Source organism: Convolutriloba macropyga, chromosome 10, assembly GCF_964194025.1.
Source record: "Convolutriloba macropyga chromosome 10, txConMacr16.3, whole genome shotgun sequence".
Taxonomy (NCBI): domain Eukaryota; kingdom Metazoa; phylum Xenacoelomorpha; order Acoela; family Convolutidae; genus Convolutriloba; species Convolutriloba macropyga.
Window position 1 is genome coordinate 50,782,097 of NC_134477.1, and position 12,193 is coordinate 50,794,289.

The 12,193-nt window shown below is 43.0% G+C and overlaps 1 protein-coding gene across 1 annotated transcript; it reads right to left on the minus strand.

Moving 5' to 3' along the window:
- Window positions 1-3,412: 3,412 nt before the first annotated feature.
- Window positions 3,413-5,497, minus strand: LOC142348062 (uncharacterized). Its single transcript, XM_075399229.1, has one exon. The coding sequence runs from the start codon at window positions 5,495-5,497 to the stop codon at window positions 3,413-3,415; it is 2,085 nt and encodes a 694-aa protein (XP_075255344.1).
- Window positions 5,498-12,193: the final 6,696 nt, after the last annotated feature.

Genomic DNA, 12,193 nt, shown 5'->3' on the forward strand with positions numbered 1-12,193 from the left:
ATTGCAAAACCTCCAAAATCGTCTTTCTTGGTGCTCGGAGTCAAAAACCAAGTCAGTTATGCCTCTACCCGAATCTAATTGATCTTCGGCTTGACTCATTGTGAAATAAAATTGTTCAAAAAAATGAATTGCTTTCCAAGAATTTTTACATAATTATTTAACTATAAAAAATTCATAAGAAACATATCCAGAGTCTCCGTCTCCTTGTTTGTAAGTGATTGTATAGTTTGCATTCATCGAATCTTGCTTAAATCTAAAAACTATTGACTCTACATTGTTCTCTTTAATCAGCTGCTTGATGTCATCGGGAAGAGTCTCATCGTCCAGAGACATCAGAACTGGTACTGCACGTTTGGGCGTAGGTAAAGGGGTTAGTTTCAACTTTTTCATTTTTTTTGTAAAGACATGGTACAATTGAAAGTACTCCAGTAGAGAAAGATACTTTTGGAAAGCTTCTATTTCAGCACCAGCACACACAATCTGCTGTTTTCTCAAAACTGTTTGGCCTCTTGTGTCAATTTTTTCTTCCTTGATAAGAGTAACCGTTAACTGATTTTCAGTCGTTATGCAACTGTAAACTGTCAAATTTGGAGACAAATTCACTTGTAGTAGAGACGGAGCTGGTTTCTCTAACCGGCTATTCATTCGTCAGCCACTGGTAAAAGAGTTTTGCCTTCTTATTGGCACAATTCTTGCTTCTCTGTCGCTTTGGGCAACTCAATGCATGTAATTTACAAACAGGTGTCTCCCGATATAACTTCAAGTTTTCATTATTTGGGCAAACAAAGTTTCCAAGTTGATAACGTTCCTCTGTAACAGCTGTCGTAAAGTTTCCGTTTTTTCTAATCCTTTTGCGTAAAAATCAGAAAAGGGAAATCGAAGAACTATACTTTGAAAAATCTGTTGCAAATAATGATAAGGGTACTCTCCTGTCTCCCACGAGAGACCATGAATGAATTTAGATACCCAGAGGAAAGATCTTTGCTCAGTCGAACAAAGTATGTTAAATGATTTTGGAGGTGAAAACGAAATTATATCGTTGTAATTTTCGGTAGATACCGAAAGTTCCTTTATTATAAATCCAGATTTTTTACTTCGAAAGCCTTCAAAATCAAGAACAACTGCTCCGGATTTCAACATTCCAGCAAATTGAATAAACTATTTTTGAAAGATTTTACGTATAAACAAAAAGCAATTCCAGTCACATGACCAAGGTACTCATTTGTCACTGAACAAGGTAATACGTAAGAATAGCCTGGACCCTTTTCACTATATTCATAAATAAAACCGGAAGCGTCGTGGAGTATGGCATGTAATCTCAAAATTTTTAAGTTTTTGAAATATTTGTCTAACGAAGAATTATCAATACCAATCAAACCTCCGTACGGCCGCAACTTCAACGCAATATGCAAATCAAGATCCGGATCCAAATGCAGACAGGTGGGTAAAAAGTATAAAAACCGTTTACCGTATTGTGAATATTCTTTTTCGATTTCCTTGTAAGTTTCGTGAATACTTTTCAAATCAAGCGTTGCTATAGTTGCCATTTGATCTATGCATACATTCTCCCAAAAATGATCAATTTTTGCTAACAACTGACCAAAACCACTTAATCACACGTCTAAATATCACATAATAAGCCCCTCCCCTCTCTTAAGGTAATAAGACTACTTTTTACATGTAGCGTTAAATTCAAACGACCAGAAAGAACTAGCAAGAACGGTGGAATAGAACAATCCAAACGGCAATAAACAGCAGGCGGAAAGACTTTATCCCCTCTAGCCTATTCCCACTTAACCGCCACTACCTATTATCCTATGGTTAAGAGTCGAATGATAACCCCCCCCCTTTCTTTACGTAGGTATTATATACTACTGACGGGCTAATTTAATGATACCACTCACACTTCTCTACGATGGATATATCGATCGGCCAAAATTGACTGAACAAAAAATAACAGTTGAGTATATAGTTCCTCCCTCCCCAATGAAGTGGGGGTCGGAACAAAAAAGACAATTTTTGCTTGATTTCATCCTCAGCGGATAACAAATTACCGAAAAAATAGACGAATAATTTACTTTGGGAAAACTACCTTTTTTTCATCAAAAAATTGTAACCGTTTCTAGTTAACAATAAATATATCACTGTTCGTTTAAGCATAAAAAAGAAAATGTATAACGATTAAAATTAGACAATTCTAAGGATGACACATTGCTTTTCTAGCATCATTGCGTCACACTTCCTCTAGCAAACAACCAAAACTGGATGTAAAATTTTGAACAGTTTATGATTGTGATTGAGTTGAACTAAGTCGAAACTTGACACAATATTGAATTTTTGTGATCTCCAAATTTTCCTCCGGAAAGTAACATTAAATTTTCTGTTGTTTTACATCAATGACAGTAAATTGCAAAAAAAAACAGTAATAATTTGAGGAAAAAACATCTTCCATGGATCTCTTCCACGATTCGTTTTGGGTCTTTACCATAATAGCCTGCCGTTATAAAAGCAACATCACTAAAAACGGCCCATATATCTAAGAAGATAATTTCAACTTACCACTCAAAATAAACAACACAAGCACAAAATTGTAGTAAACCATTTTGTTCTGCTACTTTAAACAATTTGTTTGTACTAAAGGTCAAACTAGGTTGAAAATTTGAATTAACTTACTATGACCACAACAAGTGATCAACATATGTTTAACACTCTGCCTTCAGACTAAACAACAACAATCATTTCAGCTCTTTTCACAATCGAAACGTGAAAAACTCTTTTAAAATACCGACAGTCTGCAGTGCCACTAGTTATACGAGCTGACACAATCAGTTTTCGGTATTTAAGAATCTCTAATATTTTAAGTGCACTATATTTATTATTCTAAGTGCATTGAGTTTATCTTTTTTACATAACATAAGGATGAAGACATTTTTTGGCAATCACTGTTTGAATATATTTTTTTGTCAATTTTCATTTAAAATTTAAAAAAATGAGTAACACCCGAAAATTTTATAACCATTTTTAGCTTTCTTAACTTTCCTCATTTTAGTACGTATGAGTTGCCAGTTTTGAGCAATGTTAAGTCACTCTGCAGAAATCAGACTTCATATCTTGGACCGCTTCGGCACAGTTCTCGATAAACGGCAAAATTTCTCAAGTGACTTCACGCGAAGTCTGATAACGCCATGATTCCGCTGGTCCGCATTGGGAAGGGTGATAGGTCGTTATCTGTCTTGAGTCTTAGCTTTAAGTTTCAATTAGTTTGGTTGCTCATGTTTTGTTTCGGGTTACACAATTCAAGCAAGAGTATCATTTCCGGTTTTACAACATTTCATCATCATGACTTTTCGTTACAACTTTTGGATAACAAATCAACTTACAAAAGGCGGTAAAACACAATAAACGTTAGAAGTTAATCTCTAGCATTAACATCCTCCGGGCCCACAAAACCTAACCCTAACCTGGTTGTGAGTTTGGGGTAGACATGCATAAGTTTAACTGCTGGTCTGTTTAATTTGCCTAAAGCGGTCTTAACTTCACATGACCTAGCTATGTTGTCGGGGCCGGTGAAAGTCCGTGTGACTCGTCCCAGCGGCCAGATTCCTCTTGGTGTAAACTCTTCAAGAAGCCAGACAACATCATCCACTTCCAAAGCTGCTTCACGAGACGTCCACTTCTGTCGTTTGTTCAGCGAAGGAACATACTCGGTTAGCAGCCTCTTCCAAATCTGCTGAAGTCTCTGCTTCACCTGTGTCCACGCCGAACTCTTCAAGGTAAGTGTCTCGTTGAAAACGGCTCCAGGTACATTGCAGAAGGGCCTTCCAAGCAAGAAGTGGTTTGGGGTAAGTGGGTTGTCGTCTTCATGGTTGCTTCTCACGTGAGTGAGTGGACGCGAGTTGACAAGACACTCGGCTTCACTGACGATCGTGGCAAAGACATCTGGGGTGAGTTTTGCGGAGCCGAGGTTCAAGAGAAGAGCTCGTTTGACACACTGAACGTGTCTCTCCCACACCCCACCGAAGTGAGGAGCAGAAGAAGGGTTGAGCTTCCATTCGACAGACTGATTCAGTAGCTGATCTTTGATGTAGTCGTGGTCCAACATCAGTGGTCTTCTTCTGATCTGCTTTCTTGCTCCCAGGAAGTTGGATCCGTTGTCCGACAGGAACAACCGCGGTTGGCCGCGTCGAGCGATGAAGCGTCGGATTGCTGTCAAACACTTGTCTGTGCTGAGGTCCTCTGCAACTTCCAGGTGAATTGCTCTTGTAACCAAGCAAGTAAATAGGCAGATGTAGGTCTTCACTTCTGTAACACGATGAACGACGGCAAAAAGTCCAAGGTAGTCCACGCCGACATTGGTGAAGACGACTGGTGACTGTGTTTCCTGGAAACGAATGTCTGGCAAGTCTGCCATCGGTGGCTGTAGTCCCTGTGCTCGGAAGCGGCGACAGTCGAAACATTTGAAGGCCAAACTTCTCAGGAAGATTCTGATTCCAAGAATGTGGCATCTCTGTTGTATGTAGTTGCGAGTGTATTCCACTCCAATGTGCATACAAATTTCGTGGCATTTCTGTATGTAGAGTTGAATGCTGTGCTCTTTAGAGTCCAGGATGATGGGGTGCTTGGCGTCAAAGGGTAGCAAGCTTCGTTTTGTTCTGCCACCAACGCGAAGAAGTCCACTTTCAAAGAAAGGGGACAAACAGAGCAGACGATCTTTCTTTGACAAAGGCCTGTGTTGTTTCATGTCTTTGATGGCGTCTTTGAAGGACTTCTCTTGCGATTTTCTGAAGAGATAAATTCGGGCTTGGTTAATGTCGTCGAGTTCTAGTTTGCCTCTTTGTTTCGATCTGAGATTCTTTATGAACCTTATGACAAAAACCATAGAGCGCATTAACTTCGTCCACTTTGAGAATCTGCTGACGTCGATAATACATTCATCGTTGGATGGTTCCATTATGACGTTTGTCTTCTCCTTGTTACCCAAGGAGTTCTTCCAATGGCTTTCGGGATCACTTAAGAAAGCTGGAGGCGTTAACCACAACACGTTGATATCACAGGCTGGTATTCCTCGGGAGATATGGTCTGCAGGGTTGACTTTTCCGCTGATATGCTGCCACTTGGAGACGTCTGTGTTGTTGCGGATCTCTTGTACTCTGTTTGCAGTAAAAGTTTTCAATTTGTCTTTGCTTTTGATCCAGGCAAGGACAGCTTCACTGTCGCTCCAAAAGTGTCTTGAGGTAACTGGTATTGTTAGCTGCTTGGAAAAAAATTGCATTAGTCTGCATCCTAGCACGGCTGCTTGCAACTCAAGTTTCGGGATACTGATTTGCTTTAGTGGCGCGACTTTAGCTCTAGCTATGACAAACCCAGTTGAAATGGTGTTAGCTGATTGAGACCTGATGTATATGACTGCTCCATAAGCCAGCTGTGAGGCATCACAGAAGCAATGTAACTGGTTTATCGGAGATGGTTCGTTCGGAGAAACAAAACATCGTGGCATTGATATTTCGGGCACATTTAGATATTGCTCTATCCAAGTTTTTATTGATTTCTGTTTCTCATCTGACAGGAGATCATCCCATGCAAGTCCTTCTTTCCAAGTATCCTGCAAAATGATTTTTAGTGTAATCAATAATGGGGCAATGATTCCTAATGGATCGAACAAGCAGGCAATTAAGGAAAGGAGCATTCTGAGTGTGTAGTCCGTTTTGTCTTCCTGAACTTTGTCTTCCTGGAAGCTTCTGGTGGAAGAAAGTATCATTAACTGTATTCCACATTACGCCTAAGACACGATGTTTGTCTTTTTCACTGTCACAATGTTCTTTGGGTATTTTGCTTAGACATTGAACAGAGTTTGAGACAAACTTAGTTAGACTGAAACCTCCTTTAGAGAGTGTTTGTCGCAAGTCTTGAACTGCAGCTTCAGCTTTCTGTTCATTGACGAACGAATGTACAAAGTCATCCATGTAGAAACTGTTGAATATTAGATCTTTTGTAGCGGTGTTTCCGAAGTCTTTTGCTGTTTCTTGGAGGACAAATATTGCTGTAGTTGGTGAACATCTGGCTCCAAAGATGAGTCGCGTATACTGGAACTGCTGTACGGAGTTGTTTGACGGCCAAAGAAAACGGAGACATGACTGATCTTCTGTTCGTATGCAAATTTGCATAAACATGGCCTCTATGTCTGCCATTACTGCAACAGAATTCTGGCGAAAGCGAAGTAGTAAGCCGACCAGGTTGTTGAGAAGGTCGGGGCCTGACAGAAGGTTTTTGTTTAGCGACTGCTTCTTAAACACAGATGCGGCGTTTGCAACACGCCTGACTTTCCCGGGTTTGTTGGGGTTGGTGACGGGGTGATGGGGAAGGTACCAAATCTTCTCTGGTGCTGGATTTGAGAAAGTTACTGGTTTGACATAACCCTTCTCTAAATCTTTTTCCAAAGTTTTCTCATACAACTGTTTCAACTCAATGTCTTTGTTGAGTCGGCGCTGAAGGCTGTCAAGTTGTGCTTTGGCAACCGGATAGTTGTTTTCTAATTTACTGTCCTGTTTCCAAAGTAAACCAATTTCATATCTGTCTCCAATATGATGGATTGCATCTTGTAAAATTTGAACTGCTCTTTTACTGTCTGTTGAAGTATCTGCAGTTTCTTCAAACTCGGTTCCTGTATTCTCTATTTTCCAGAAACTGGTCACACATTCACTGAGATGTCTTTCAGTATCAATAGTTAAATTTGTAAGTGCGTGGTCGAAGGCTCTATAACTATGGGATAGGAAGTTTGTTTCCTGTTGGATTGGATTACTTTTTCGTTTAATTGGGCCAGTAATTGTCCAACCGAGAAGATTGCGTAAAGCAAAGGGGCTTCCTGAGGGTCCTTGAAGGAACTCGCGTTCCAAAATGTATTGGGTAGCGTCAACACCTAAAAGTATCTGTATCTTGTTGTCACTAAGTTTAGGAAAATGTATGTGTTGAAGGTGAGGGTAGGACGAGCACGCTTCGTTCAAATCGTTTACAGGCGCATCGTTGAAATTCCAATTATTCACGGCATGAACGTAGTTTAAACGGAAGAGTGGTTGACCGCTATTGAACTTTCCAAAGTCCAACCGAACAAGATTTGCGTGCATGACGGATTCGTCAAATGCGTGCGATACATTCAGATCGAATTCTGAAGTCTTTGGAGCCCGTACCTTGTCGGCAGTGGTGTTGAGGACGTATGAAATTGTACTACCATTATCCAAAATGGCATAACAATTATGTCTTCTATTATCATTTCCGAATAGGGTGACAGGTATTACCTGTAGTTGATTCCTCGTTTTTGATGGGAAACCAGGATTGTAAACCTGAGTTGGAATGTCACTGTTTTTGTCTTGTTGATCCAGTGGTTCACACATTGGCAGATCAATTGCTGTCATGTTTGTCAACTCGGGTGCTTTTTGTCTGTCTGTGTGGAGAAGGCTATGATGTTTGCCATTGCAATATCGGCAGAGAACTTTTGACGTGCAGTTTTTGGCGGCGTGACTGGAGCTCAGGCAATTGAAACACAGAGAGTTCTTCTTTGCTTCGCTATTGCGTCTGCTGACATCGAGACTGAGAAACTTTGGACACTTGCCAATGTAGTGATCTTGTTGATCAAGCGGGCATTTTGTTCTGCTCCTATTTGCTGTTGCATTTCTCATAGGCTGCTTTGAACCAGAGAAAGAGGAGCTTCCGTTTGTGTTGTTGCTACTGTTAGCCGTCCATTGCTGAGGCTTTGCATTACCGATGTTCTTATTTGCTGTATTATTATGTTCAAAACTTTTATTGCTGGGGAATGAACTTTTACTTCCTGGAAAATTCTGTGTCCAATTTGAACGATTTTGGTTCTTATTCCGATTGTTGAAGGAACTTGAACCCTGTGATTGGTTCTGTTGACCTGAATGGTTGTTTGTGTTTGATGAAAATGTGTCTTGTAATTTTTCGAAGGCTCTGGATTGCCGATCCATCCAATCGGAAAGCTCTGTGAAACCTGGATTTGTCCAGTCGTTGTCAACAACATGTTCGGTCCACTTCAACTTGATTGGGTTTGGTAGCTTATCTCGAGCTATCCTGAGCAAGTACGTGGCATTTAGGTCGGCACTGAAGCCATGTGAGGCAAATGTCTGAACAACCTTTCTTAACAACGAAGCGAAAGCTATCAAAGCTGCGTGGTCATTCATAGCCGGTCTTTGGAAAGCTTCTAGTTCTTTTGTTAGGGCACCGACAACGTTTTGCGGGTTTCCAAAGCGTCTGTTGAGCTCTTGAAGGGCGGAAGAGTAAAAGTTTGGGTTGCAAAGAAAGCCGGAGATGCAATCCTTTGCCGGTCCAATTACTAAACTTTGCAAATAGCTCATTCTTTCAGTGTCAGTGATGTCTTTGTTGTTGTGGATGGTCGAGGAAAACATGCTGCTCCATTCGTTCCACTTGAGCGGGTCTCCATCGAACTTCTGAATTCGGATGTCCGGCAGCTTTACTGAGCGATGGATATTCCGTTGACGATATGGGTTGGAGTTTTGATTACCAAAGCTTTGGCTGCTCGGGTAAACAGGTCCGCGAGGGGTTGCGTTTGAGGGCTCAAAACTACCGTTTGCTAAGTTTGACCAACTGTTTGAGCAATATGCCTGAAATGGGCCGGGATGGCTTGGCGTTGGGAAACGATTGCCGAAAGAGACTGGAACAGGTGTTCTATGGTCAGGTACATTTTCAAAGAGGCCAGTGTTATTAATGGGCCTGGCAGGAGCGAAAGTATTTCCAGCCGGAGGAAGTGTTCCACTAAATACTGGCAGTTGCATATTTGAAGCTGTAGACAATTGTGGGAACGCACAAGTTGCGTCAATAGAGCTCTGTGAAACAATTGATGGATTCACAATTGGTGCTATTGCTTGAAGGTGCTGATGTTGATTGCTTGCTAAGTTGTCAGAGTCTGTTTGTTCGAGTGCTGATGGCTGGAGACTATTCTGTACATCAGAACTGATGACTCTATTGGAGTTTTCATGCAAAATTCCCATGGCAGACTGCACTTGTCTATGAATAGTAATTAGGTTGGATGTTGATTGCTGGTCTGCCAAATCATTGATTTGTTGTTGCTGTCGTGTATCTCGCATACTTTGAACAACTCCCGGAGACTCAGGTGCAGAGGGAACAGGTATTTGATTACTGCGTGATGAAGAGGCGCTGCTTGGACGCGTTGAAGTGTTTCGGAATGAAAGTTCATGCTTCTTTACAGTTTGTGCAACTTCAACTTTTAGCTTTGTCAAGCATGCTGCGTCATTGAGGGAGTCTTCCGCGTCCACATTTTCCGATTGTGTAAGCTGGTCGACAAGTTCGTCTAGTTGTGACATGGTTCTCTTGAATTCATCATGTGTTACTGACACAACTTCGGGTTCCAAACCTGAGTGTATTTGATATTCTATTTCCTGATTGAGCTCTTTGACAATGTTTAATTTTCGGTGAAACAATCTAACTGTTCCAACAATTGATGGCTTTCGACCTCCCATTTTCTTTGTTGGTCTAACTTTCTGAACTTCAGAGGTATATTGAAAGGTCAAGTGGGGTGAATATAGGTCCCTTGAAGGACACAACGAGTGATTTTTGGACGTTCCAGAGGAAACTTAGATGTGAAGTGGGATAATCTTTTGACTTTTTAGAGGTCAATTAAAGTTCAAGTGGAGTAACCTTTCGACCTTTTAGAGGCCACTTATAGGTCAAATGGGTTGACTGTTTGACCTTTTAGAGGTCAAGTGCGGTGATTGTTTGACCTTTTAGAGGTCACTTAGAGGTCAAGGGGGTTGACTGTTTTACCTTTTAGCGGTCACTTAGAGGTCAAGTGGGTTGACTGTTTGACCTTTTAGAGGTCAAGTAGGGTGGCTATTTGACCTTTTAGAGGTCACTTAGAGGTCAATTGGGTTGACTGTTTGACCTTTTAGAGGTCACTTAGAGGTCAAGTGGGTTGACTGTTTGACCTTTTAGCGGTCACTTAGAGGTCAAGTGGGTTGACTGTTTGACCTTTTAGAGGTCAAGTAGGGTGGCTGTTTGACCTTTAAGAGGTCACTTAGAGGTCAAGTGGGTTGACTGTTTGACCTTTTAGCGGTCACTTAGAGGTCAAGTGGGTTGACTGTTTGACCTTTTAGAGGTCAAGTAGGGTGGCTGTTTGACCTTTAAGAGGTCACTTAGAGGTCAATTGGGTTGACTGTTTGACCCTTTAGAGGTCAGGTGGGGTGACTATTTGTAGGTCACTTGGGGGGTCCGTGGGGGACAATGGTTGACTTCTGTAGGTCACTTGGGGGGTCCCTGGAGGGCAGTGGGTGACTTTTTTAGATCACTTGGGGGGTCCCTGGAGGACAATGGGTGACTTTTGTATGTCAATTGGGGGGTCTGTGGGGGACAATGGGTGACTTTTCAGGTCACTTGGGGGGTCCTGGGGGGACAATGGGTGACTTTTGTAGGTCACTTGGGGGGTCCCTGGGGAACAATGGGTGACTTTTGTAGGTCACTTGGGGGGTCCGTTGGGGACAATGGTTGACTTTTCAGGTCACTTGGGGGGTCCCTGGAGGACAGTGGGTGACTTTTGTAGGTCTCTTGGGGGGTCCCTGGAGGATAATGGGTGACTTTTGTAGGTCAATTGGGGGGTCCGTGGAGGACGGTGGGTGACTTTTGTAGGTCACTTGGTGGGTCCCTGGAGGATAATGGGTGACTTTTGTAGGTCAATTGGGGGATCCGCGGGGGACAATGGGTGACTTTTCAGGTCACTTGGGGGGTCCCAGGAGGACAATGGATGACTTTTGTAGGTCACTTGGGGGGTCCCTGGGGGACAATGGGAGAACAATGGAGGCTGTTTGGTGCTGCTGCTGAGGACTCAGGTTGGCCTGAATGGGCTGGCTGGCTGTTGGAGGGCAGTAGTGGGACTCTACTGCAAGCTGGTTCTGCTGGCAGAACACTGGAGGCGGTTGGGTGCAGCTGCTGATGACTCAGGTTGGCCTGAGTGGGCTGGCTGAATGATGGAGGGCAGTAGTGAGAGTCTGCTGCAAGCTGGTTCTGCTGCCAGAACACTGGAGGCTGTTTGGTGCAGCTGCTGATGACTCAGGTTGGCCTGAATGGGCTGGCTGGCTGTTGGAAGGCAGTAGTAGGACTCTACTGCAAGCTGGTTCTGCTGGCAGAACACTGGAGGCTGTTTGGTGCTGCTGCTGAGGACTCAGGTTGGCCTGAATGGGCTGGCTGCCTGTTGGAGGGCAGTAGTGGGACTCTACTGCAAGCTGGTTCTGCTGGCAGAACACTGGAGGCGGTTGGGTGCAGCTGCTGATGACTCAGGTTGGCCTGAGTGGGCTGGCTGACTGATGGAGGGCAGTAGTGAGAGTCTACTGCAAGCTGGTTCTGCTGGCAGAACACTGGAGGCTGTTTGATGTAGCTGCTGATGACTCAGGTTGGCCTGAATGGGCTGGCTGGCTGTTGGAGGGCAGTAGTGGGACTCTACTGCAAGCTGGTTCTGCTGGCAGAACACTGGAGGCGGTTGGGTGCAGCTGCTGATGACTCAGGTTGGCCTGAGTGGGCTGGCTGACTGATGGAGGGCAGTAGTGAGAGTCCACTGCAAGCTGGTTCTGCTGGCAGAACACTGGAGGCGGTTGGGTGCAGCAGCTGATGACTCAGGTTGGCCTGAATGGGCTGGCTGGCTGTTGGAGGGCAGTAGTGGGACTCTACTGCAAGCTGGTTCTGCTGGCAGAACACTGGAGGCGGTTGGGTGCTGCTGCTGATGACTCAGGTTGGCCTGAGTGGGCTGGCGACATCCTCGTTGTCTTGCTTGATGATGAAATCTTTGTAAAGTGTTTCACCGGACCCGTATCTTGTTACTAACCAATTTTGAAAATGTTCAACAAAAACTAGCCAAGAAAAGCTGCTTCGCGTGGTTGTTTAATTATTATTTTTCGAACCGTTGCTACTAAACAATTCTTTTTTGAAATCTTTTGTTCAAAAATTAACCAAGAAAAGCTACTTCGCGCGGTTGTTTATTTCATTTAGGAAAAGTTAACAACAGGACTCAAATACCTCAGAACCATAGGACTAATATAAGTCTTTTCGGTATTTAGCTTATTTTCAAACAATTGAAATGACAAAACTTAGATAGCTCCTTATCCCTTGTGGTTGGGGAACTTAGAACCCGAAGGACAACGAAATCTACTATATCAAA